General features: G+C 43.7%; 1 protein-coding gene across 1 annotated transcript in view; it reads left to right on the forward strand.

The window, feature by feature from the left end:
* MEGF10 (multiple EGF like domains 10) overlaps positions 1-24513 on the forward strand; it is a 134904-nt gene that overhangs the window by 102889 nt on the left and 7502 nt on the right. Inside the window, exons 13-21 of the mRNA XM_032592755.1 lie at positions 4273-4419; positions 5609-5743; positions 6281-6409; positions 8451-8579; positions 14690-14818; positions 16981-17109; positions 20115-20351; positions 21613-21740; positions 23356-23479. Of these exons, the coding sequence (XP_032448646.1) occupies positions 4273-4419; positions 5609-5743; positions 6281-6409; positions 8451-8579; positions 14690-14818; positions 16981-17109; positions 20115-20351; positions 21613-21740; positions 23356-23479 (1287 nt within the window). The remainder of the gene's footprint in view (positions 1-4272; positions 4420-5608; positions 5744-6280; positions 6410-8450; positions 8580-14689; positions 14819-16980; positions 17110-20114; positions 20352-21612; positions 21741-23355; positions 23480-24513) is intronic.

The following is a 24513-nucleotide window of genomic DNA, read 5'->3' on the forward strand; positions in this document are numbered from 1 at the left end:
AGTGCAAGTACAGATCTTTCACCTCCATTGTCTCGTGCATTTCTGAGGAATTTATCCCTCCCCACCTGCATCCCAACTGCCCTTGACTTAGTTTAAGACCTTGTCATGTCTGTCTTTTTTTTCCTTTACCTGAATAACCCCAAACAGCCCCCTGACACAGGTCTTCTTGCTCCCAGACCCATCATCCTCAAACTGTCTTCTGCCCTCCTACAAACCACAAATTCAGTTATGTGCTTCTCCTGCTTCATTGTCCATTTGGTCCCTGTCAACCCCAAGGGGGAAGCTCACACTTCACAGCATGGCATTCTGGCTTTGGGTATGTGACCACTGCCTGGCTGCCCAAACACCTCTCCTGTTCTTCCCCACCCCAGTTTCAGCTGTCCTCCATTTCCATATGCTTCTTTGGGCTTCTGGGCCTTGCACCCACCATTCCATTAGCTTGGAGCCCTTCTCCACCTTCCCAGGCTCTCTCCTTTTCTGACTGAGATCCCAAGACAGGGTTAGGTGTGCCTATTCTGGGGCCATTATCATTCTAGAGTTGAAGTTCTTTCTTAGAGAACCTATCACCAGGAAGCCAATAGCCACTGGACTCCTTGAATATTCATTAAGTTGAATTCTCTTTTCTGTCTTTGATAAAAAAGGAAACATAAAAATGTCTTGTAGGACTCCAGCAAGTTTGCAAAGATTGGGATGAGATGAATGGAAATAATTCAGGAATCACACACACACACACACACACACACACACACAGGTTAAAGCAAACTTATAATTGTCTATCCTGAAAAAAGTTTTACTGAAGGGTTAGTCTTACAGGGAGGTCACATCAGTAGCCGTATACCTAGTGTGGCCTAGAGAAACACTTACCCAGGGACCCCCTCTGTGAGCCTCAGTGTCTGATATTTCACAATTAGAGATTTATTTCTTAGGCTCCTCACATGTGTATTCTCTTAAAATATTAGTATTCCCTAGAGAAGGTAACAACTCAACAGTAATCAATTTACCTTACCTTTTCCTGACTATAAGATGAAAGGAAAGATAATAGGAGGGCACAGAGCTCTGAGGGGGAGGAGTATCAGTAGGAGAAAATAGGACAGCAAGGGGAAAAAATGCAGCTTCATGCTTTTTTCTAGAATTGCCCCCTGAGGCATACTTTATGTTTGTCTACAAATAGATTAGGCATTAATATCTGAAAAGTGATGACTCATTTTACTGATGGTAGAGAAAAAGAAAAGAGGTTGAATTTTTAGAGGAAGTTGGTCATAGAATTACTATAACTTACTTTCAAAGGGGAGACTTATTTGCAATCCTGAAATAAAAGATATTTAAAAGTAGGCTTGGTTCTGCTGAAATATTCTTTTATGATTGGAGACAGAAGATTTGATAGATGATCTCTAAAATTCCCCGTGATTCTCTGGAAATGAAATCATGGGTAAATCATGTGAAACAAGCGTATCATTGTAATGGATCTCTTTGCTATATCGTGGGCCTTGTTACTCTATGAAAATTACCTCGATAAAGTTGATTATGACAGATGGCTGTGCTATCCAGCTGGACAAACCTATTAGGGAAGAGGAATCAGATATGAAATAAAGGATCAATTTATTCAGATTTACCAATCTGTGCTGGGGTCAGTTTTCTTAACATGCTCTGATTGAGAATGTGCTAAGTCACATATAAATTATGATAATCTATAATGCAAAAAAAGCAGCAGATAATTTTGACCTCAAGTGTATTCCATTCTGATTTAGCTGCATTTATTTAATGTGGTGGAGAGATTTGGCAAGTAGCTGATGAACCATATCACCATAAATCGTTAAATCCCGCCCCTTCCCCTTTCCTCAAGCTCCCACCCCACAACAATGTGCCAGAAATGAGGACTAATTTTCAGGGTGATTTTCAACTTCTACTTCTCCAAAGTCCTTACTGGGATTTGCATGGATGGCTGCAAACCAAGATGGCCAGAGTTGTCCGAATATCTGTCAAGCAGGAGTCCCCGTCTTAGGTGCCATTAAATAGGGCCCTAGCTCATGGTCAGCGCTCAGAACCTGAATTTGAAAAGAGAGTGAAGCCTGTGACCCTTCACAAGATTACCCTTGTTGGTACTTCCTTTAAGTTCATAAAACAAAATTTTTCCATTTGCAGCCTCTTTTTGAAGTGGTTTGCTCCTTAATAAATGCCCTGCCTCGTGTAGGTGTGAGCCCAAACACCAGATACAACTCTATAGCTGCTGAATCACATTTGGTGAGCATAGCATTTTGGGATTCCACCTCAGCTTTTCAAAAGAGATTTGAAAAGAAAAAGAAAAGATCGTATGTTTGTGAACTCAAGAAAAAAAAAAATCACAGGAGGCCAAAATTCCATATTTTATTCTACAGGGAATCCTTGAACCCCAGTCAGCTCCTAACAGGTCTGATCCCCTACTTCAGCCAGCAGCGCGAGCTAAAATAATAGTCTTTTGTTGGCTCAAGCTAGACACAATGAGGTCTGTGAGCTTTCATGCCTACTTAACAGCCTTTACCATGTGGGAGATTTTCAGAAGGAGGAAACAGGAACAGTCAAAAGTGGAGTTATGGCTCAGCAGAAATGACTGTGCCAATTAGCAACGTTCACATTATGGTTTGGGGCTGCTTCTGTTGTAAGGTTTGGGCCACGGTAACTTTTCTCCTAATCAATTTCGAAGCAAAAACTGTAATACAAAACATGGCTTTCTCAGCTTCCTTGGTGCTGGGTGGTGACAGCATTCTGGATCCCTAAGTGTGTGCGTGCTTGTTCTTACTGTGTTTGCACTTGGTCTGAAGCCAGCAGTTGCCAGTTCACCACTAATTATAACTCACTGCTTCTCAATGCAAAGAGCGTGTCTTTGAGTTGGGGAGAATTCTGACTTACAAGAAAGAGGCCCCTGTTGTATTTCAAACACAAACTTCCCAAAGAGACTTCTCTTTACCTCACGTAAAACCTGGTTTTATTTTTATTTTTGCAACTTTGCTTTTTCCCTTGCATTTTCCTTAGGCATTTGTTCATTCATGACCAACTCTAGAATTTCTGTTTCCGGGTAAGAGTTAAACACCTACATAGAGTAGTATCCTAATAATCAATAACTTGGACAACAGCTGCAAATAAGATCAGTTGTGATATTCTGCCTTTATCTGCCCAGTGCCAGATTCAATTCTTTTTTTTTTTTTTTTTCAACGTTTATTTTTGGGACAGAGAGAGACAGAGCATGAACGGGGGAGGGGCAGCGAGAGAAGGAGACACAGAATCGGAAACAGGCTCCAGGCTCCGAGCCATCAGCCCAGAGCCTGACGCGGGGCTCGAACTCACGGACCGTGAGATCGTGACCTGGCTGAAGTCGGACGCTTAACCGACTGCGCCACCCAGGCGCCCCCAGATTCAATTCTTAAAGAGGAATTTAGTGGCACAGATTAGTATATCTTTCCATCCTGTACAATGTAGCATCAAAGTGTTTTTTTCTTTAATTTTCATTATTTTTTAAATTTTTTAATGCTTATTTATTTTTGAGAGAGAGACAGACAGACAGAGCATGAGCTGGGGAGGGGCAGAGAGAGAGGGAGACACAACGTCCAAAGCAGGCTCCAAGCTGTCAGCATAGAGCCTGGTGCAGGGCTTGAACCCATGAACCAAGATATCGTGACCTGAGCCGAAGTTGGACGCTCACCTGACTGAGCCACCCAGGTGCCCCTATCGCCAAAATGTTTTAAGATGGTGTGTGCTCCAGGGGGAGAGTTTTCTTTATGTAAGACAATTTAACCACTTTTTACTTCTTTTTATCTTTTTTACACTTGGTTTTTCTGTAAAGATAAAGGATGGGGGAAGAAGGAAGTTGCTGAGGGCTCACTGATAAAAATATTTTTGATAAATTTTGCCTTTAATAGACAGAGCCCTTGGGCTTCCCATTTGCTTCATCCTTCTAAAAAAGAAACATCACTAACGTGACAATAAATTATGTATATGTAAAAAATAAAAAAATCAGTATAACAAAGGTGTTTTATTCCTGCTCTTTTATGACTTGGTAGAAAATCACCCTGGGATTATTTTAATGCTATGATGATACGATACATGATGACACAGTGTATGATGATGTACTGACGTATATAAGTGAATTTTAAACCTTATGCCATCCCGCTCATCGTTGCAGAGATAACCCAGCTTGGATACCATGACCGTCCTCCTCCTCCTCCTCGTCTGGGACTTTGTGTCCCAGAGGCACCAGCCCCCACTGCCTCTTAGCCTTGCCCGTGTGCATTGTTTCAGGTGTCCACTGTGACAGCGTGTGTGCTGAGGGACGCTGGGGCCCCAACTGCTCTCTGCCCTGCTACTGCAAAAATGGGGCTTCGTGCTCCCCAGATGATGGCATCTGTGAGTGCGCGCCAGGGTTCCGAGGCACCACGTGTCAGAGAAGTAAGTGTCTCATTACGTGGAAAGGTCTGCCTTCCCTTCTCAGGTACTGTGTGCAGAATTATTATCTCTGTCCCACACCTCAGTTCGTGGCGCTGTTCTGTTGCAGTGGAGTGGGGAGGAGACTGTAATAGGTCTCTGTCCCTTGTGGAGCTGTCCTTGATAGCACTGCCTGAAGAGCTTTATTCGTTCCAACCTCCAGGACGAGCCTAACAGATGGGGCTTTGGCCTTTCCTTCTCAGTAATGATTTCAATGCCTCATTGGCATCGTCGTCAGGATACGTTTCTTGATCCTGCCTTAAATCTTGCAAATGGTGTTCCAGAAATCCATTGACCTGTAAATATTTGATTCAGCAATTTTGGCATTGGCCTTACCTCAATTACCAGAAGTCAACATCAGCCAAACCTTGCGGCGAATCATACATCTTGCTAGTAGTCTCATAGCCAGTGCTGTGGGGGAAATAGAATTGCAGAGTTAAAAATGGAGGCCGTTGACATTGGTTAATGGGATTTTTAAGAGAGGAGGGGATCCATAAGATTTTACGAAATCTTTTAGTAAATGTAATCAAGAAAAGAATATATGGCTCTAAGACACATTATCCTTATTTTTAGATGACTTTTTTCTTTTTTCAGTGAAAGCTCTATGCATTTGTCTTGCGTTTAAATCCAAGTAATGTCTTGAGGAGAACCTAATTATGTAGCATTTTGCTTGCTCACTTCTCAATCACAGTCATTAATCTGGACCACGTTGAGGAGGAACAATCTTTTAATTCAGACTATAGATCTGTTTATTGCCAGTAATGACTCTTAAAGAAAAAAGGATCAAGACATGGCTTGAGAGTATTTATGTGGCCTTATTAGATTTTAGAATTTTATTTCCTTTCATTTATTTGTTCAACAAAAATTCTTCAAGCCCCTGTTGTGTGCCAGGCCCCAGGTTAATTGGGACCATAAATGAGAAAATAAAGAGGACAGAGACATTTGCCTGCCCTCCAGCAATTCAGTTTAATGGTTTCTTTTCATTATTAAGGACTACCCTTCTTCCTTTGGTGCTTGTTTTAGACTTGGAAAACTCTCAGTATCATTAAACAAAAAAATTTTTTTTGCCCCAAACTTCAACTAGATCCTGATGTAGAATTTGAGAGGAATACGTCTCAGGAAAGATAACTGTTGATTTCCATTCTATTTTCAGTCTGCTCCCCCGGTTTTTATGGGCATCGCTGCAGCCAGACGTGTCCACAGTGTGTGCACAGCAGTGGGCCCTGTCACCACATCACGGGCCTGTGCGACTGCTTGCCTGGCTTCACAGGTGCTCTCTGCAATGAAGGTAAGTAAGGCGCACAGTGTCTGGGAGGAGGTGAGTGGTGCCGGGCAAGCCCCGTGCAATCTGTCCTCAGGCTTCCTCTCGGGCTTCCCCGAGGATGTTTTCAGCCACCAGCTATCAAGGCCTTCTGGGATGCCCTTTCTGCAGCTTCTGCAGAAATGACTTTGGAAAAGCTGGCTTGCCGCCCCGGCAGAATCTCTCTACTCTCTGAGCTGTGCTGCTCTTCGGTTTTAATTGGAAACAGCATCCCATGAAAAATCAATATCAGGGAGGGTTTGGACTCCCTGAGCAAGAAGCCATGAAGTCAGATTTCCAGAAACGTGATGATGTCTCCTGGTTTGTGATGCCTTAATGAGAATGTTGGGCTTCATGTGTTTCTAAAAATGAGCCCATTCCAGATGACGGGGTGCTGTTGAGTGGAGGCAGCTAGTAAATGGGCAGCTGGGCTGATGGCTTTCAAAGTTGTTTTCTGTCCCAAGACTCTCGAGTTCCATGCGATGAGATGTAATTGTGCGTTACTGACCTAAAACTTATTCACAGTGTGTCCCAGCGGCAGATTTGGGAAAAACTGTGCAGGGGTTTGTACCTGTACCAACAATGGAACCTGTAACCCCATTGACAGATCTTGTCAGTGTTACCCGGGTTGGATTGGCAGTGACTGCTCTCAACGTAAGTCTTATTTAGGAACAACCACTGATCTTCATTGGTTTTCAAATTCTTTAGGACTAAAGTAAGAGTGTTTATATAATCAAGAAATAATATATGAATAATTATGATATACATTACTTTAATTTTTAAATGGCTGATTCCCCCACTAAGAGCTCTGTGCAGTGTTCCTATGTTAAATCCAAATAAGGTCTTGCAAAGAGCCTAAATGGGTAGCATGCTTATTCACTTTTCAGTGACTCTTAATCTGTAAAATGAGGGTATTGGACTCAGAAAATCCATTCTAGGTTTAATTTCAGACCTTGAACGTCACCTATCATTTTTCCCTTGTTCTTGGGCAAATTATGGTGCACACAATTTCAGGAGAATTTTTTTTCTATTTTTTACTTACTCCAGACTTACTATCTTCATTGGGCCATATTCCCTACTGGGTAACCAAATAAAAATTATAGATGGTCCTGCTTTGTTTTCCTCCAATTTTATTGAGAAATAATTAACATACATCACTGTATACTCTAAAGGTAAGCAGCATGATGGTTTGATCTCTTTTTGTTTTGAAATGATCAGCTGGTTCTGCTAAGACCCATCTTCTCACGTAGATACAATGGTTGTCCTCATTTTAAGCAGGTTTATTCCTTAAAGTTTTTTTAAAATGTTTATTTATTTTTGAGAGAGAGAGAGAGAGACAGAGTGTGAGCGGGGGAGGGTCAGAAAGAGAGAGAGAGGGGCGCCTGGGTGGCGCAGTCGGTTAAGCGTCCGACTTCAGCCAGGTCACGATCTCGCGGTCCGTGAGTTCGAGCCCTGCGTCGGGCTCTGGGCTGATGGCTCAGAGCCTGGAGCCTGTTTCCGATTCTGTGTCTCCCTCTCTCTCTGCTCCTCCCCCGTTCATGCTCTGTCTCTCTCTGTCCCAAAAATAAATAAACGTTGAAAAAAAATTAAAAAAAAAAAAAAAAAAAAGAAAGAGAGAGAGAGACATAGAATCCAAAGCAGGCTTCAGGCTCCGAGCTGTCAGCACAGAGCCCGATGCGGGGCTCGAACCCATCAACCCTGGGATCATGACCTGAGACGAAGTTGGACGCTTAACCGACTGAGCCTCCCAGGTGCCCCAAGGCAGGTTTATTCTCAAAGCATTAGTATAAATGAAAAGGTTTTCTGTGTGTTTTTTGTTTGTTTTTGGTAAATCAAATCGTTTTACCCCATAATATGATATTATTTCACAGATACTTTATCTGAAGCTCTTTTTGCTCTTAAATGGACAGTGACCCTCCAATGATTTCCTTTTATTATTTTCTGCTTCATGCAGTTAAGAATTTTCATGAGTAAACCAATTCTTACATATAATTTACACCTTAAACTTTAAACAAATCTCTAGTGACAACTCTGGAGCAGAGCGACTGCTGTGTGACTTACGTGACACCAGATCCCTTAGTTTTCCTTAGTCCTATCATTTTGTCCATTTTATCTCTGCTTAAATGTTCTCTCCTTGGGGAAGCCTTCCCTGAGGGAGTGGCTCTGGTGAGCGATGTCTTGCAATACAAGGAGCACATGATGCCCAACGTCACATGATCACAACTGAGCCAATGGTTCTTGAAATGCGCTTTGATATACAGGTGCCTTGGATTATAAGCATGTTTCTGGAATGAATTATGCTTGCAAAACAAGGTTTTACTGTATAAGGTTTCAAAGGGCGGTCTGGACCTTGCCTGGTCCTCTGCTATCTCTTCTGTGTCTAGAACAGTGCTGGGCACATAGGAGCTCAGCGTGCATTTGTTAGGCAAGTAAATCTATGAACTGTAGATACTTTTTGTTCTGCCTGCCTCACTCCGCAGTCTGTCCATGAATACAGTGGCAGTAATGATGGTTGCCGTTGCAGTCAATGTTGCCATCTGGGTATTAGTCAGTCTGGGAGCACCGTGCTTTCTTAGTCCTGATGCACACCGCTAACCTCCCATATGCAAGGAGATGGGCAGCAGGACGGAGTTCCCTCTGCTGGGTGCTGGTCTCCGGGCTCTAACCGAACTCTCCATGCGTGCTGTGGTTTCAGCTTGTCCGCCTGCCCACTGGGGCCCGAACTGCATCCACACGTGCAACTGTCACAACGGGGCCTTCTGCAGCGCCTATGATGGGGAATGTAAATGCACTCCCGGCTGGACGGGGCTGTACTGCACTCAGAGTAAGTGACAAGCCTTCCAAGACTCACCAAGGGAGCCACACCCAAGGGGGACGGGACCAAGCCTCGCCCTTTGCATGCACGAGCTGAGCTCACCCAGGGTTCCTGGCGTTGGAGTGTTGTTTCATCTCCCCCGTGACCACTAGACGTCTAACTGCCTCTGTGTGGTTATGAGCTGTCACGTTCCACGTTTTCTGTCTGTATGTCATTGCAGGACACCGAAGTGGAGCAGTGCTGTATGTGATGGTGTGCAGTTTCTTTCCTCACTCTCCTTTGACCAGAACCTATGTATATGCACCAAACTCCCTATCATTTATCACTACATGTATCTTTGTACAGACATATGTACACATTTTTGTAGTATGTGATTCCTTTTATTTTTTTTAATGTTTTTATTTATTTTTAGAGAGAGTGTGAAAGGGGGTGGGGCAGAGAGGGAGAGGGGGGACAGAGGATCCAAAGCCGGCTCCGTGCTGACAGCCTAGAGCCCCCATGCAGGGCTCGAACCCACAATCTGTGAGATCATGACCTGAGCCGAAGTCAGACCTCCACCGCTTGAGCCACCCAGACATCCCTGTGATTCCTTTTATATGAAGATCAAGAACAAACAAATTGATCTGTTAGGATTATCTACTGGGAAGGTGCATGAAGGGTGATGAAAATGTTCTATATAATGGTTCAAACTGGGGTGGTGGTTACATGGATGTCCACCCTGTCATTTATTCCAACAGCACAAAGGTTGGGATAAGTGACTGTGGCTAGAAAGGCAGTGAAGATCACAAGCCTTGCTCCCCGACGTAACGTGTGCTCTTGGAGAAGAGTCTGTTCCGTGGTTCTCAAACTTAAGTGAGCGCCAGAGTCACCCAGGTGGCATGACAAACACAGACTGCTGGCCCCACTCCCAGAGTGTCTGATTCACTGGGTCTGGGGTGGGACCTGAGAATTCACATTGCTGACAACTTTCCACATGGTGATGCCAGTCTGGGATCATGCTTCAAGAACCACTCATTCTTTTTTCCATTTTATATCACATAGTGCCCCAACCGTTTCTTCTTCTGTGAGGTTTTTACCATCATAGGATATAATGTGCAAAGTAGTCCACAGCTCAGCACTGTCAGGGAGAAAAAAGACTATTCTCTATCTTCTTGCCTTCAAATGAATAAAGGAGACAGCACGGGAAAGCACGCATGATGGTTACCAATAATAGTATACATTTGGTTTCAGTTTATTTATTTATTTTGAGAAAGTAAGAGAGCACAAGCAGGGAAAGTGCAGAGAGAGAGAGGGAGAGAGAGAATCCCAAGCAGCTCCATGCTCCGTGCTGAGCCTGACACAAGGCTCGATCCCACGAATGAGATCATGACCTGAGCGGAAATCGAGAGTCAGATGCTTGACTGATTGAGCCCACCATGTGCCCCAATAATATATCATTTTATTCTTTTTTTAATCATAATATGAAATTTTAAATCCCAGAAAGGAGCTGAGAAGGAAAAATAGGTCAGAAATTAGGCAATTCTTGGGGTGCCTGGATGGCTCAGTCATTAAAGCATGTGACTCTTGATCTCAGAGTCTTTTTTTTTTTTTTCAACGTTTATTTATTTTTGGGACAGAGAGAGACAGAGCATGAACGGGGGAGGGGCAGAGAGAGAGGGAGACACAGAATTGGGAACAGGCTCCAGGCTCTGAGCTATCAGCCCAGAGCCCGATGCGGGGCTCGAACTCACGGACCGCGAGATCGTGACCTGGCTGAAGTCGGACGCTTAACCGACTGCGCCACCCAGGCGCCCCCAGAGTCTTTTTTTTTTAATATGAAATTTATTGTCAAATTGGTTTCCATACAACACCCAATGCTCATCCCAACAGGTGCCCTCCTCAATGCCCATGACCTACTTTCCCTTCCCTCCTACCCCCATCAACTCTATTCTCAGTGTTTAAGAGTCTCTTATGGTTTGCTTCCCTCACTCTCTGACTTTTTTTTTCCTTCCCCTCCCCCATGGTCTTCTGTTAAGTTTCTCAGAATCCACATAAGAGTGAAAACATAAGGTATCTGTCTTTCTCTGTATAACTTATTTCACTTAGCATAACACTTTCCAGTTCCATCCACGTTGCTACAAAGGGCCATATTTCATTCTTTCTCATTGACAAGTAGTATTCCATTGTATATATAAACCACAACTTCTTTATCCATTTGTCAGTTGATGGACATTTAGGCTCTTTCCATAATTTGGCTATTGTAAGAGTGCTGCTATAAACATTGGGGTACAAGTTCCCCTATGCATCTGCACTCCTGTATCCCTTGGGTAAATTCCTAGCAGTGCTATTGCTGGGTCGTAAGGTAGACCTATTTTTAATTTTTTGAGGAACCTCCACACTGTTTTCCAGAGCGGCTGTACCAGTTTGCATTCCCACCAACAGTGCAAGAGGGTTCCCGTTTCTCCACATCCTCTCCAGCATCTATAGTCTCCTGATTTGTTCATTTTAGCCACTCTAACTGGCATGACGTGGTATCTGAGTGTGGTTTTGATTTGTATTTCCCTGATGAGGAGCGACGTTGAGCATCTTTTCATGTGCCTGTTGGCCATCTGGATGTCTTCTTTAGAGAAGTGTCTATTCATGTCTTCTGCCCATTTCTTCACTGGATTATTTGTTTTTCAGGTGTGGAGTTTGGTGAGTTCTTTATAGATTTTGGATACTAGCCCTTTGTCCCATATGTCATTTGCAAATATCTTTTCCCATTCTGTTGGTTGCCTTTTAGTTTTGTTGATTGTTTCCTTTGCTGTGCAGAAACTTTTTATCTTCATGAGGTCCCAATAGTTCATTTTTGCTTTTAATTCCCTTGCCTTTGGGGATGTGTCAAGTAAGAAATTGCTGCAGCTGAGATCAGAGAGGTCTTTTCCTGCTTTCTCCTCTAGGGTTTTGATGGTTTCCTGTCTCACATTCAGGTCCTTTATCCATTTTGAGTTTATTTTTGTGAATGGTATAAGAAAGTGGTCTAGTTTCATCCTTCTGCATGTTGCTGTCCAGTTCTCCCAGCACCATTTGTTAAAGAGACTGTCTTTTTTCCATTGGATACTCTTTCCTGCTTTGTCAGAGATCAGTTGGTCATACATTTGTGCGTCCAGTTCTGGAGTCTCTATTCTATTCCATTGGTCTGTGTGTCTGCTTTTGTGCCAATACCATGCTGTCTTGATGATTACAGCTTTGTAGTAGAGGCTAAAGTCTGGGATTGTGATGCCTCGCTCTTTTTCAATATTACTTTGGCTATTCGAGGTCTTTTGTGGTTCCATACAAATTTTAGGATTGCTTGTTCTAGTTTCGAGAAGAAGGCTGGTGCAATTTTGATTGGGATGGCATTGAATGTGCAGATTGCTTTGGGTAGTACTGAAATTTCAACAATATTTATTCTCCCAATCGATGAGCACCCAGAAATCCCAGAAATGAGATGAGAAAGAAAAATAGGTCAGAAATTAGGCAATTCTTGGGGTGCCTGTCTGGCTCAGTCATTAAAGCATGTGACTCTTGATTTCAGAGTCTTAAATTCAAGCCCAATGTTGGGTGTAAAGGTCACTCAAAAATAAAATCTTTAAAAAAAAATTAGGTGGGCACTCAGTGACTCAGTCAGTTAAGCAGCCGACTTTGGCTCAGGTCATGATCTTGTGGTTCTTGAGTTTGAGCCCTGCATCGGGCTCTGTGCTGACAACTCAGAGCCTGGAGGCTACTTTGGATTCTGTGTCTTCCTCTCTCTCTGCCCCTTCCCTGCTCATCTCTCTCTCTCTCAACAATAAATAAACATTAAAAATTTTAATGGAATAATTGGGCATCGCTTGTTTAACACTAATTAGAAAACTGGAGAATAGGCTGGGCAAGTGTTTTGAAACTTCCTGGAAGTGGGTGTAAACCTTGAGCCATTGTTCAAAAGGAAGCATTGGCAAGTAGAGATCTTGTCTCAGGCATATTCTGCCAAGATTGTATATATAGAAAGTTTTTCAGCTACTTAGAGAAAATTACTTACACATTACTATTTATCATTCCAATATTAGGGTCTACTTTATTTTTTTTTTTTTTTTTTTTTTTTATTTTTTTTTTTTTTTCCGGTCTTATTTTTATTTTTTTTTTTTTTTATTTTATTTTTTTTTTTTTTATATATGAAGTTTATTGACTAATTGGTTTCCATACAACACCCAGTGCTCATCCCAAAAGGTGCCCTCCTCAATACCCATCACCCACCCGCCCCTCCCTCCCACCCCCCATCAACCCTCAGTTTGTTCTCAGTTTTTAACAGTCTCTTATGCTTTGGCTCTCTCCCACTCTAACGTCCTTTTTTTTTTTTTTTTTTTTTTTTTTCCTTCCCCTCCCCCATGGGTTCCTGTTAAGTTTCTCAGGATCCACATAAGAGTGAAACCATATGGTATCTGTCTTTCTCTGTATGGCTTATTTCACTTAGCATCACACTCTCCAGTTCCATCCACGTTGCTACAAAAGGCCATATTTCATTTTTTCTCATTGCCACGTAGTATTCCATTGTGTATATAAACCACAATTTCTTTATCCATTCATCAGTTGATGGACATTTAGGCTCTTTCCATAATTTGGCTATTGTTGAGAGTGCTGCTATGAACATTGGGGTACAAGTGCCCCTATGCATCAGTACTCCTGTATCCCTTGGGTAGATTCCTAGCAGTGCTATTGCTGGGTCATAGGGTAGGTCTATTTTTAATTTTCTGAGGAACCTCCACACTGCTTTCCAGAGCGGCTGCACCAATTTGCATTCCCACCAACAGTGCAAGAGGGTTCCCGTTTCTCCACATCCTCTCCAGCATCTATAGTCTCCTGATTTGTTCATTTTGGCCACTCTGACTGGCGTGAGGTGATACCTGAGTGTGGTTTTGATTTGTATTTCCCTGATAAGGAGCGACGCTGAACATCTTTTCATGTGCCTGTTGGCCATCTGGATGTCTTCTTTAGAGAAGTGTCTATTCATGTTTTCTGCCCATTTCTTCACTGGGTTATTTGTTTTTCGGGTGTGGAGTTTGGTGACTTTAATCAGAGGACCTTTTTAAATGGACATAGCACAAGAAAGTGGGAAGGACATGGGGTCTGGAGCCAGACTTGTCTGAGTTTGCTGGCTGTGTGACTTAGGGCATGTAGGGCTGAGCTCCCTGCTATAGGTAGGAATACCCATCCCTGTGTGTCTGCACTGCGGTGAAGATTCAGTGAGAGGATGCATGCAAAGCATCTGGCATCGATTAGGTGCTAAATAAATATATGGCAATGGCAGTTGTCATTGCATGCTGGCATCTGTGCTCTGCCTGTTTCTTGGAAGTTGAACTTTGGTTAAAACCTCCATTAGAAAAAGAGAAAATAAAAATCCACATGGGATACTTAGAAGTAGCCATACAAGCAGCCTGTATTGAACTTTTTGTTATGCCAGAGAGCCCACACCCTTGCCGGGCAGCTGCTGGCCCAGGACAGCCCGTGGGGCTTATGTGTGTCCTCAGCCAAGAGGTCTGGGTCTGGAAAATCATACAGCAGTGTTAGGTTTATGGATTTTTTTTTTTTTTTTTACAAAGCACCTATGAAGTGCTGTTTGTTTTGTTTTGTTTTGTTTTGTTTTGAGTTTAACATTCTACTCTACATCTTTGGTGAAGGAGATGTTATCTGAGTCAGTGACGGATACGGTGGACAGGGCTAGCCGCAGACTGAGAGACGTTCTGTGCTGTAAGTAAAAGCATATGGGTAATTTTAATATATAATACCCATTTCAGTCTATGGCATTTGAGTCCAGGAGTCGAGTAGTTCAGGGAAAGAATGCAAGGAATTGCCCCCATACTTCTGCGGGGTTGATGGCGTGCTTTGTCAGAAGAGACTAGTCTTGTCTCCAGGAGCACCAGGTATGGAACCATTCTGCCTCCCGCTCATGAATTATGACCTCCTTGCACGCGCCCCATCTTGGGACTTCAAAGAAGCCTTTGTGACAAGCTGAGATCTGCATTACTGTCTTTATTCACTCTCCAATGGCTAAGAACCTTTCAGGTTTAAAACAAACAGTGGGAAGCAAGAGCTGTGTTTTTCCTCAGCAGCCTCTGACTCTGCTGTCCTTCCGTCCTGCACAGGATGTCCTCTGGGGTTTTATGGAAAGGACTGTGCGTTGATATGCCAGTGTCAAAATGGAGCTGACTGTGACCACATCTCTGGACAGTGTACATGCCGGACCGGGTTCATGGGGAAGCGCTGTGAACAGAGTAAGTACGGGAGGGTGACCCGTCTGGTTGGTATTTTCCCCTAGAATCCGTTTTCCTACATGCCTGAACAATATGAAGGCAGGACCTGCATCTGTCAAGTTGTTTGAATGGATGGCTGGTCACTTAACAGCACTGTTGACCGTTATGGTCAACCCTCCCAGAGAGCTGGCCACCTCGGGGTCCTTGCTGGCTGTCTTTCCCCCTAAACTTCTTCTGGGTAAGTAATCAGTGCTCTGGGTGGAGGGGGTGTGGCTCCAAGGAGGAAGACAGAATTCAGGTTTTCCATCTGTTCACCCTGGCTCTCTCTAACTCTCCTGCTTATTTTTGGAACGTGGCTGCTCAAGGGCGTTACGAGCCAGTCAGAGTCAGAGCCCGGTTCCACACTGGAGGAGAATGCATTCTCTGGGGCCAGGCTGAGTGCACAAAAGGCAGGCAGGGGCTCCCAGCCCCTCAGTGGGTGTGGAATGAGGTCCATGCAAACGTTGCCCCCCTTCCGACAACCTTTGCTAGATAGTATTTTTCTACTGTTTCCCCTAGCAACTGTGCATCTCGGTCTTTACGACGTTCAAGACAATATATTGCCTTAAAATTTCTTGCTGTAAAAATCCCACTCCAGAAGAATATGCTCTGTTGGAATTACGCAGCCTTTTTTTGCCATTTCTGCCGCTACAGCTATGCGTCTGCAGGGTATAAGAAAATTAGGTTTAGATTGAGTATTTCAAAGTAGTCTCTTGTTACTTTCCTCTGTGACTTTCATTCAATATTCAGAATGAATAAATAGGGTCTTAGAGCTGTAATGGGGCTCAGTCTTTTATCATAGATGACAAGAAAGGGACAGGAGCGTTCTTGCTTACCAGAGAGGGCGCTCTTGGCAAGGACGCAGCAAAGATTACAGGGCTGTGGGAGCATTATGGCCGGAAAGGCAGATCAGCAGGACGGGGCTTTGGCAATAAACCATCGCCTTCCCTCTACCCCAGCAGCACCTCACAGCGCCCCTGGAATATCCAGGTTGTCTCAGTCTTGTGTACTAAACCCTTGAGTTATTTTTGCATATCTTCCTGTATAGTAAATATAACAGGAGTGACCTCCAGGAATCAGCCTGGAAACGGATGTCCCAGTTTTAGTTTTTTACTGCTATTCATTTCACCCTGAAACACGTACTGAGTCACACGGTTTCCTGCATACCCCTCGTGTATGTAAATATTGTGTGTGTGTGTGTATGTGTGCGTGTGTGTGTGTATGTGTGCATAAATGTCTAAACATATGTGCACATACCTAGAATCAGAACAGACTCTAAACTGACTTTCCCTTGAATGCCAGACCGGTTATGGTTCTTATTAAATAAAAGCTGCTTAAGTGCTTCCGTGATTACTTTGAACATCAAATTAAAATATCCCTATTTTTGGAGAACTCTCCTGATGCTCTTTTGTAAACAGAAACACTGTGACAGAGAATTCCAATAATAATAGAACATTGCCCCCTGCTGCTCACTTTACAGAAAACATCAGTATTTGGTGATGATTTTTAGATTTGACTCTTCTTTGAAATTCACACCCAACTCTTATGAAGAGTGCATCATAAAAACATCAGTATTTTCGTCTCTCAGGCTTCAACTTGCACATCCAAATTTTGAGCCATTCTATGGCAAATGAAGTTCTTACCTAGAAAATTAACAAGACTTGCCCTTCCCTTGTCCCTGTTCCCAGCTAATCCGAGTCGGGATGCGCCACTTGGAAGATCCCCGAGTCGTCAGGAACGTGCTCACGTTCTCAAGGATGCCATCTCTTGTCCATACTCTTCAGTGTTTTATCTCACAGTTTTGCCCGGCAGGGTCATCTCAGGTTGCCCTTGCTCACGATCTTCATCAGTTCTGTTGGGTTCTGCAGACTCTCAACTTACCCATCAGGGAAGTGGGTACATAGAAGCTGCAGGAGTCAGGAGCTGTGGCAAGGAGCTCAGTGTCTGGCCTTGTGTCACATGGCCCCGAATCCCATGTGGCAGGGAATCCTGGCCAGCTCTAGGACTTCCAGGGTGGGTCTGCCTGCGTAAGGATCCCCCGGAAGGGCTGCCCTTGAGACACAGAGGATCATATAGTAAGAGACAGCCTTGCCCCACATCCCCAAGGCTGGACAGCTTACGTTGGATTTTCATCTCCTTCTCAGAGTGCCCTGCAGGAACATATGGCTATGGCTGTCGCCAGATATGTGACTGCCTGAACAACTCCACCTGCGACCATATCACTGGGACCTGTTACTGCAGCCCAGGCTGGAAGGGGGCGCGATGTGATCAAGGTAAGGATACTAGTAAAGGGTCCTACTGCCTCAAACTGTGTAACCACCATGTACCAGGCAACATGAAGTATTTGCACCTCCACTGCAAGGTGTAGCTGGTTGTTTAGTTGCCAGATGGATGCCTCACTGCTGCTGTCCTATGGGTGAGGAAGGTAAGGCTCAGAGAGGTTGAGTCATTTGCCCAACGTGACGTAGCTAATATCGAATACATAGCTATATGTACGTCAGGGCTTAGATGCCGTGTTTGTCTGATTCCAAAGCTCAGAAACTTCCCGCTGTGCCTACGAATGTTTTCACCTTTATTGAGATATAACTAACCCATAAAAAGCAATGCATGTATACCATTATATTATGTGTATATATGTATATATATATATATAAATATAAATATATATGTATATACACACATATATACATACATACACAATGTATATATGTACAACATGCAGTATATATATAACCTGATACAATCTGACAAACAGATATACCCATGAGACCACAACCACAATAAAGATCATGAATACATCCCTCCCCTGCCCCCCAGCCCCCTCCAAATGTTACCTCATGCCCTTCTCTGCCACCACTGCTCCCGGGGCCCCAGGCAACCACTGATGTAACTACAGATGGGATTGTATTGTTTAGAATTTCATGTAAGTAGAATCACACTGTACTCTTTCTTGTCTGCTTTTGTTTGCTCTGCAAAATTATTCTGAGGTTGAACCACATTGCTGTGTGAATCCATACTTCTGTTCTTTTTATTGCCGAGCAGTATTCCTCTGCATGGATGTATCATCATTTGTTTACTGATCCACCCGTAGATGGACATTTGGATTGTTTCCAGTTTTTGCTATTATAGATAAAGCTATTATGAACAATAATGTGTCAAGCCTTTGTATGGATACATACTTCCATTTCTCTTGGATAAACTTATAGGTGTAGAATGATCGGCTCATATGACATATGACAGGCATATGTTTACCTTTTTAAGAAGCTTGTGCCTATGGTTTTTAACAAGGGTGTATCACAGTAACCTGAGAATGGTCAGATATGTAGTCCTACTTGGGCAATTCTGATTCTGGAACGGATGGGGCCTTTGAGACAGTTCTTGGGGTACCTGGGTGGCTCAGTCAGTTAAGTGTCCGACTCTTGATTTCAGCTCAGGTCATGATCTCAGCATCGTGGGATTGAGCTCTGTATCAGGCTGTGCACTAAGAGTGGAGCCTGCTAAAGATTCTCTCTCTCCCTCTCCTTCTGCCCCTCCTCTGCTCATGCATTCTCTCTCTCTCTCTCTCTCTCTTTCTATCAAAAAAAAAAAATGAAAATGAAAATGAAAAAAAGAGAAAGTTCTTCTGATGGTTCTAAAGCGTGGCCACCAGAGAGCTCCTGAAAGGTGTGACTCTGCTTCAGAGGGTAACAACCACATGGGCTCTAGGGGGCTTTGGAAAATTCATACAGCGTTGTGGGGCAGCCATCTTAAAACATGCATTCTGTATGTATTCCTGTTTCATTGTCTTTCATTAAGTAACTTTTGCATGTTCATGAATTGTATTTGTCTGTCGTAACAACAAGATGTTCTGTTCCACAGTCACATCATCAGGACACATGCATTGTGTTCATAATGCACACTGCTGTATGTTTCAGGGCACGCTGTCTAATAAGGAGGTCTAATGCTTAGAATTATGAGGTCACAGGGACGTTTGAGCTGGAAGCACCTTCTGGGCGGCCAGGTGCCTTGTTTGTAGATGGTGAAACTGTAGACTTCAGTGCCTAAAGGAAAGTTCAGGATATCTGGATCAGTTTTTTAGATGCCCGGTTTCTTGACTCCCACTTCAGAGCTTTCCTGTCCCCATTGGATGGAACGCGAGGAGAAATTATATAAAGCTAAAGTTTAAATATTAACGAGTAAGGTTTTAAGGTGATGTCATCAGCTATTATTGGAACAGACCTTTCTGTCACAAAAAAAAAAAATATCACTATATGGAACAATACAACTTGGGGGAAAGAGTCCATTGAAATTAGGATAAGGCAGACCCTCATCTTGAACTAGATTTTTGATGGAGTTATCCTTGGAAGGAAAATTATTCCTAGAAATGTTGAGGATAGGGGCGCCTATATGGCTCAGTTGGTGAAGTGTCTGACTCCTGATTTTGGTTCCAGTCATGATCTCACAGTCATGAGATTGAGCCCCACATTGGGCTCCATGCTGGGTATGGATCCCGCTTAAGATTCTCTCTTTCCCTTTCCTTTTGCCCCTCTTCCCTGCTTGCACACGCTCTTGTGGGGCGGAGGGGGGGGAGGCAGGGGGTGCACCTGTGCACACGCTCTCAAAAAGAATTTAAAAAAGAGAAATGCTTGGACTCCTGGGTGGCTTAGTTGATTAAGTGACTTCAGCTCACGTCATGATCTCATGGTTCGAGCCCTGTGTTGGGCTCTATGCTAACAGCTCAGAGCCTGGAGCCTTCATCGGATTCTGTGTCTCCCTCTCTCTCTGCCCCTCCCTCTCTTTTTCTCTGTCTCTCTCTCTCTCAAAACTGAATAAACATTAAAAAAAAATGCTGAGGATAGACATAGACCTAAAATTAAGGTTAGGCAGTTGAGACATATAGGAGTTAGCCCTTCATAAGCTTACTACTGCATAATAAATAAAGCATGGTAAAAACTAGATAAATCGTTACCACCAATGAATTCCGCCTCTGGTCTAAGCATTTAATCTGCAGTGTGTGGGAAGCTCCCAAACCCTAGTGTGGAGTCTTTGGGTTCAGGAAATCTGGTCTCATTTTTGAGGCTTAGAGCAGCCTTGTTCTGGGCACAGACAAACCAAGAGCATCTGCAAATGAAGAATGTTTGTTTTTCCTTCCTGCTGTTTCCAAAGGTTTCCGAATTAACATTTCACTGACTGAACATACCCAGTCATTGGCACAGTGAGACAATTTTGCGAATAGAGTGCAAACATTCATCCGGCAGGTTGTCGTCCTTGCTCAGATCTCTTTTTTTCCTTTGGCCAGCTGGTGTCATAATCGTTGGAAATCTGAACAGCTTGAGCAGGACCAGCACGGCTCTCCCTGCCGATTCCTATCAGATCGGGGCCATCGTCGGCATCATCATCCTGGTGCTGGTTGTTCTCTTCCTCCTCGCACTGTTCGTTATTTATAGACAGAAGCAGAAGGGAAAGGAATCGAGCATGCCAGCAGTTACCTACACCCCTGCTCTCAGGGTCATGAATGCAGACTATGCCATTTCAGGTAAGACTGGTCCCTAGAGCCATCCTATTCCTTGAAAAGTAAGGTTTCATCCTGGTTCTCTGAAACTGGGTGTTTGGCTGTGCTGTCCATCAGCCTGGAGGAAGGTGTATTTTGGAAAAACATCCCTTGTTACAGATGTGTTTTATATGTTGACAGGAGCAGAATGACCACCGTTGTCTTCTAGGAGGGTTTTGAAATTGAATTCATTATGAGATTGCTTTAAAGTTTTTTAATATTTGCTTATTTTTGAGAGAGAGAGAGAGAGAGAGAGAGAGAGAGAGAGAGAGAGCAAGTAGGGGAGCGGCAGAGAGAGAGGGAGACACAGAATTCGAAGCTGTCAGCACAGAGCCTGGTATGAGGATTGAACTCACAAACCGCGAGATCATGACCTGAGCCGAAGCCCGCTGCTTAACCAACTGAGCCACCGAGGCATCCCTGAGGTTGCTTTAGACTTAGGGAATTTCAACCTGGTGGCAGCTTTCCTGGGCATCTAAGCTTTTGCCATATGTCAGGGATAGGAAGTGGAGAGAAGGAGGTGTCCATAATTTTGGCAAAGTCATGGAGCAGGTCTTTTGTCTCTGGCCTTGGGTTCTTAACACAGTGCCTTCTAACCTGTCCCTGGGCCCATACACATCATTAACTGCATAGCAACCAAGTTATATAAGAAATAGTTTTGTGGGATTAGCAAGAACCAAAGCCGTTCATTAAGAAAACTCCTTAGAATCTCTCTGTCACACGTCCCCATAAAGGTAGATTTTTAAGTGACCTGCTCATTCATCAGAAGTAACCACATAAACTTGAACACTTAAATATTTATTATTTTGGGCAATTATTGCAGGATTTCAGGTGGGTCACATGTCTATAAATACACTGATTCTAGGGGGAATACACAAAGCAGCTGATTTACTTAATAGTGTATTTCTAGCAAAGAATATTATGGCAAGAGCTTAAGTGTCTTAAAAAAAAAAAAAGAGGAAAGTTACAACAGGATTCATTTCAAAGCAATGGCTTTCCAGGTGTATAAGCCTCAAAGCAAAGAGGACTTGTCTGAGGACCCATGCACACTTTTTTGGGAGGCAGGTAGGAGGGCAGACACCTGCTGCTTCTAGAAGCTTTGCTGAGTATGCTAGGCAGGAGGGGATTCTGCCCAGCCTGTGATTTGGAAGTGGTACCAATATTCATACTTGTTATTTTGCCTTCTTTTTACCTGCACGGATTTAGAAGAGCCTGTCACCTTAACCGTTTCCTTCTCTTCTTACAGAAACCCTTCCCCACAGCAACAGCGGAAATGCTAACAGTCATTACTTCACCAACCCCAGCTACCACACGCTTACCCAGTGCGCCACATCTCCGCACGTCAACAACAGAGACAGGATGACCATCGCAAAGGTGAGAGGAAATGGCTCCAGGTCGCCGAACGTGGGTAGGGGGGCGAGGAAAGGAACGGGCATATCGGGGAGAGCTGCCGTTTCCCAGATGGGGTTCTAGGAGCTTGATATCTCTTATCTCGTTGGTTCCTCCCAACAGTCTTGCGGGTGCGTATTAGAATCCCAAGTTTACGGGTAAAAAACACAAGCCTTGGGGATTTTAAGTCCCTGCAAAACACAGCTTCCTAGTTGCTGAGGGAGGCAGCTGCAGGATGAGTCATGGTCCCCGGTCTCCTTGTCTCCAACTTGCGCTGTTTCCGTTGCACCTCTTTGGAAAAACGTTTCTCATACTGCATGAGGTTTCCAAGGATGTCTCAGAGCAGGCCTAAGCAGACTCTATCCTGGGCCTTCGCTTTTGTCTTTTCTGACCACATCTCTTCTAATGCCCTTTGGGGGCCCCCTGCACTTTCCTAACAAAAACAACAACCACATGCATTTATTTGGGTTCAACCACATGAGATTTCTTTTTTGTAGGTCACAAATGATCAAATAGCAACAAACTATGTGCCAAGCATTTCTAATCATTTTACAAATATAAATTCATTTAATCTTCATACCAACTCTATGAATCAAGAGTGATTTTTATCCTCATTTTATATAGATGCCCAGAGAGGTTGGATACCCAGGCTTCTCCTCTTGTGTCACTCACCTCACCCCAGTCTCTTCTAGATTGCTCCGAAATCCCAAACATTGCTTCCTTCTGAGCGCCCCAAATTATATTTCCTGTCTCCATTGTCTTTTTTAAAAAATATTTATTTATTTATTTATTTATTTATTTATTTATCTATCTATCTATCTATCTATTGAGAGAGAGAGAGAGAACAAGGGAGGGGCAGAGAGAGAGAGAGAAGAAGAGAATCCCAAGCAGGCTCCACGCTGCAGAGCCTGATGCAGGGCTCAATCTCAGGAACCATGAGATGATGACCCAAGCCTGAATCAAGAGCTGGACGCTTAACCAACTGAGCCACCCAGGTGCTCCTCCAATCCCGATCGTCTGATTCCAGCTCTCTGCTGGAAGAAAAACCAAGGTAGTGAAATTAATCCAGTTGCAATTAAATTAACGCAGCTGGCTTTTAACTACAGTGCCTGATAGGTAGGTAGTACTTCACCTTCCCGGGAGACTTCCATGTGCATCTTGCCGTCTGTTCGCCTACATTTTCAGAGAAGGAGGCAAAGTACCTCATCTCATCCTCGTACTTAAGCTAAGAAAACTGCTCAGGGTCACCGGTGACTCATACAAAATCATGCAGTGTTTGGCGGGAGAGCTCAAACCCAGAGTTTGGTGTTTTCACTTCAAAGTTCTTTGCATGTTAACCCAAGTAAAGTCTAATGGGAACAGGGCGACTAAGTGAAATGAAGAACTTGAGGCCATAGGGGGTTTAGTTGGGCCAAAGAAGACACATACTCCTGCTGCCCTCTGCGGCCTGCCCGGTGGTCACCTCTGCCCCTCTGTGCGTCCTCACTGGAAAAGCAGACCTCGATTCCTGCCCCGGACATGCTTTCCCCAGATCGGCAACACGGTGCTGTGCCACGCTGCATTCTCTTTTGATGCCGTTTACGGTTTATGTTTTTAACAGTCAAAGAACAACCAGCTGTTTGTGAATCTGAAAAATGTGAATCCCGGGAAGAGGGGCCCTGTGGCGGACTGCACGGGGACGCTGCCGGCAGACTGGAAACACGGCGGCTACCTCAACGAGCTTGGCAAGTTCTCCCCGTGTCTGTCCTCAGCAGGCTCCTTCACCTTTTAGTCACCTCAGATAGTCACAGGTTGATGATCTGCCAAAGCGATTTATTGGAAACATGCCTAAAGAAGCAGAATGATAGAATTATACCGAATGCCTGTATGGGGGCTTATTGCTGTCCTAGGTGCTTTATTCATCCAACAAACATTTATTAAGGTCCTGCTATGTGCTGGGGATTGATACAAAGAGACAAGAATCCCTGGCTGCGTGTAGCTCCCATTCTAACTCCACATATGTTAACTTACGTCATTCTGACAAGTATGTACTGTTGGTAAGTACGTTCTATTACCGTCACCATTGTGTCCGTGCGACGGTTGAGAAACTGAGTCACGAAGAGGTTAAGTAACTTGAGAAAAGTCTCAAAGCCTATTAAATGGTGGCGCTGGGATTTTAATCCTGTCAGGGTGGTCCCAGGATATGTGTTCCTCTTCGCTCTCTTTTACCATGGGCCACCCACACTTGAGAACCCCTTCCCTTTAGGTGAAGAAATGAAACTATCAACAGGAGTACAGTAAGCCATTGCTTCTCAAACATTTTGAAATAGGACCCCTTCACACTCCTAAAAGTTATCAAGAACCCCAAAGAGCTGCTGTCAGTATAGGTTATATCTTTTCATATTCACCACATTTGATATTACCAATTAAAACTGAGACCATTTAAAGTAGTTATTTATTTGCTTGTAATAGATGTCACCTCATTTCATGATAACATAAAACATTTTTATGAAAAAATCACTACATTTTCTAAAACAAAAACAAGTTAGTGAGAAGAGTGGCACTGCTCTACCTTTTTTTTATAAATCTCTTTAACATCTGGCTCAGTAGAGGATAGATTCTCGTATCTGCTTCCGCATTCAGTCAGCGGTGATCTCACACTTGGTGCAGCTCTTGAAAAACCACTATGCATTTGAGAGAGAATGAGAGAGAAACAGGAAAATAATGTCGTTGTGCTATTATGAGAATAGTTTTGATCTCGTGGCCCTGCTGAAAAGGG

The sequence above is a fragment of the Lynx canadensis genome, chromosome A1 (genome assembly GCF_007474595.2).
Source record: "Lynx canadensis isolate LIC74 chromosome A1, mLynCan4.pri.v2, whole genome shotgun sequence".
In the NCBI taxonomy this organism is placed as follows: Eukaryota; Metazoa; Chordata; class Mammalia; order Carnivora; family Felidae; genus Lynx; species Lynx canadensis.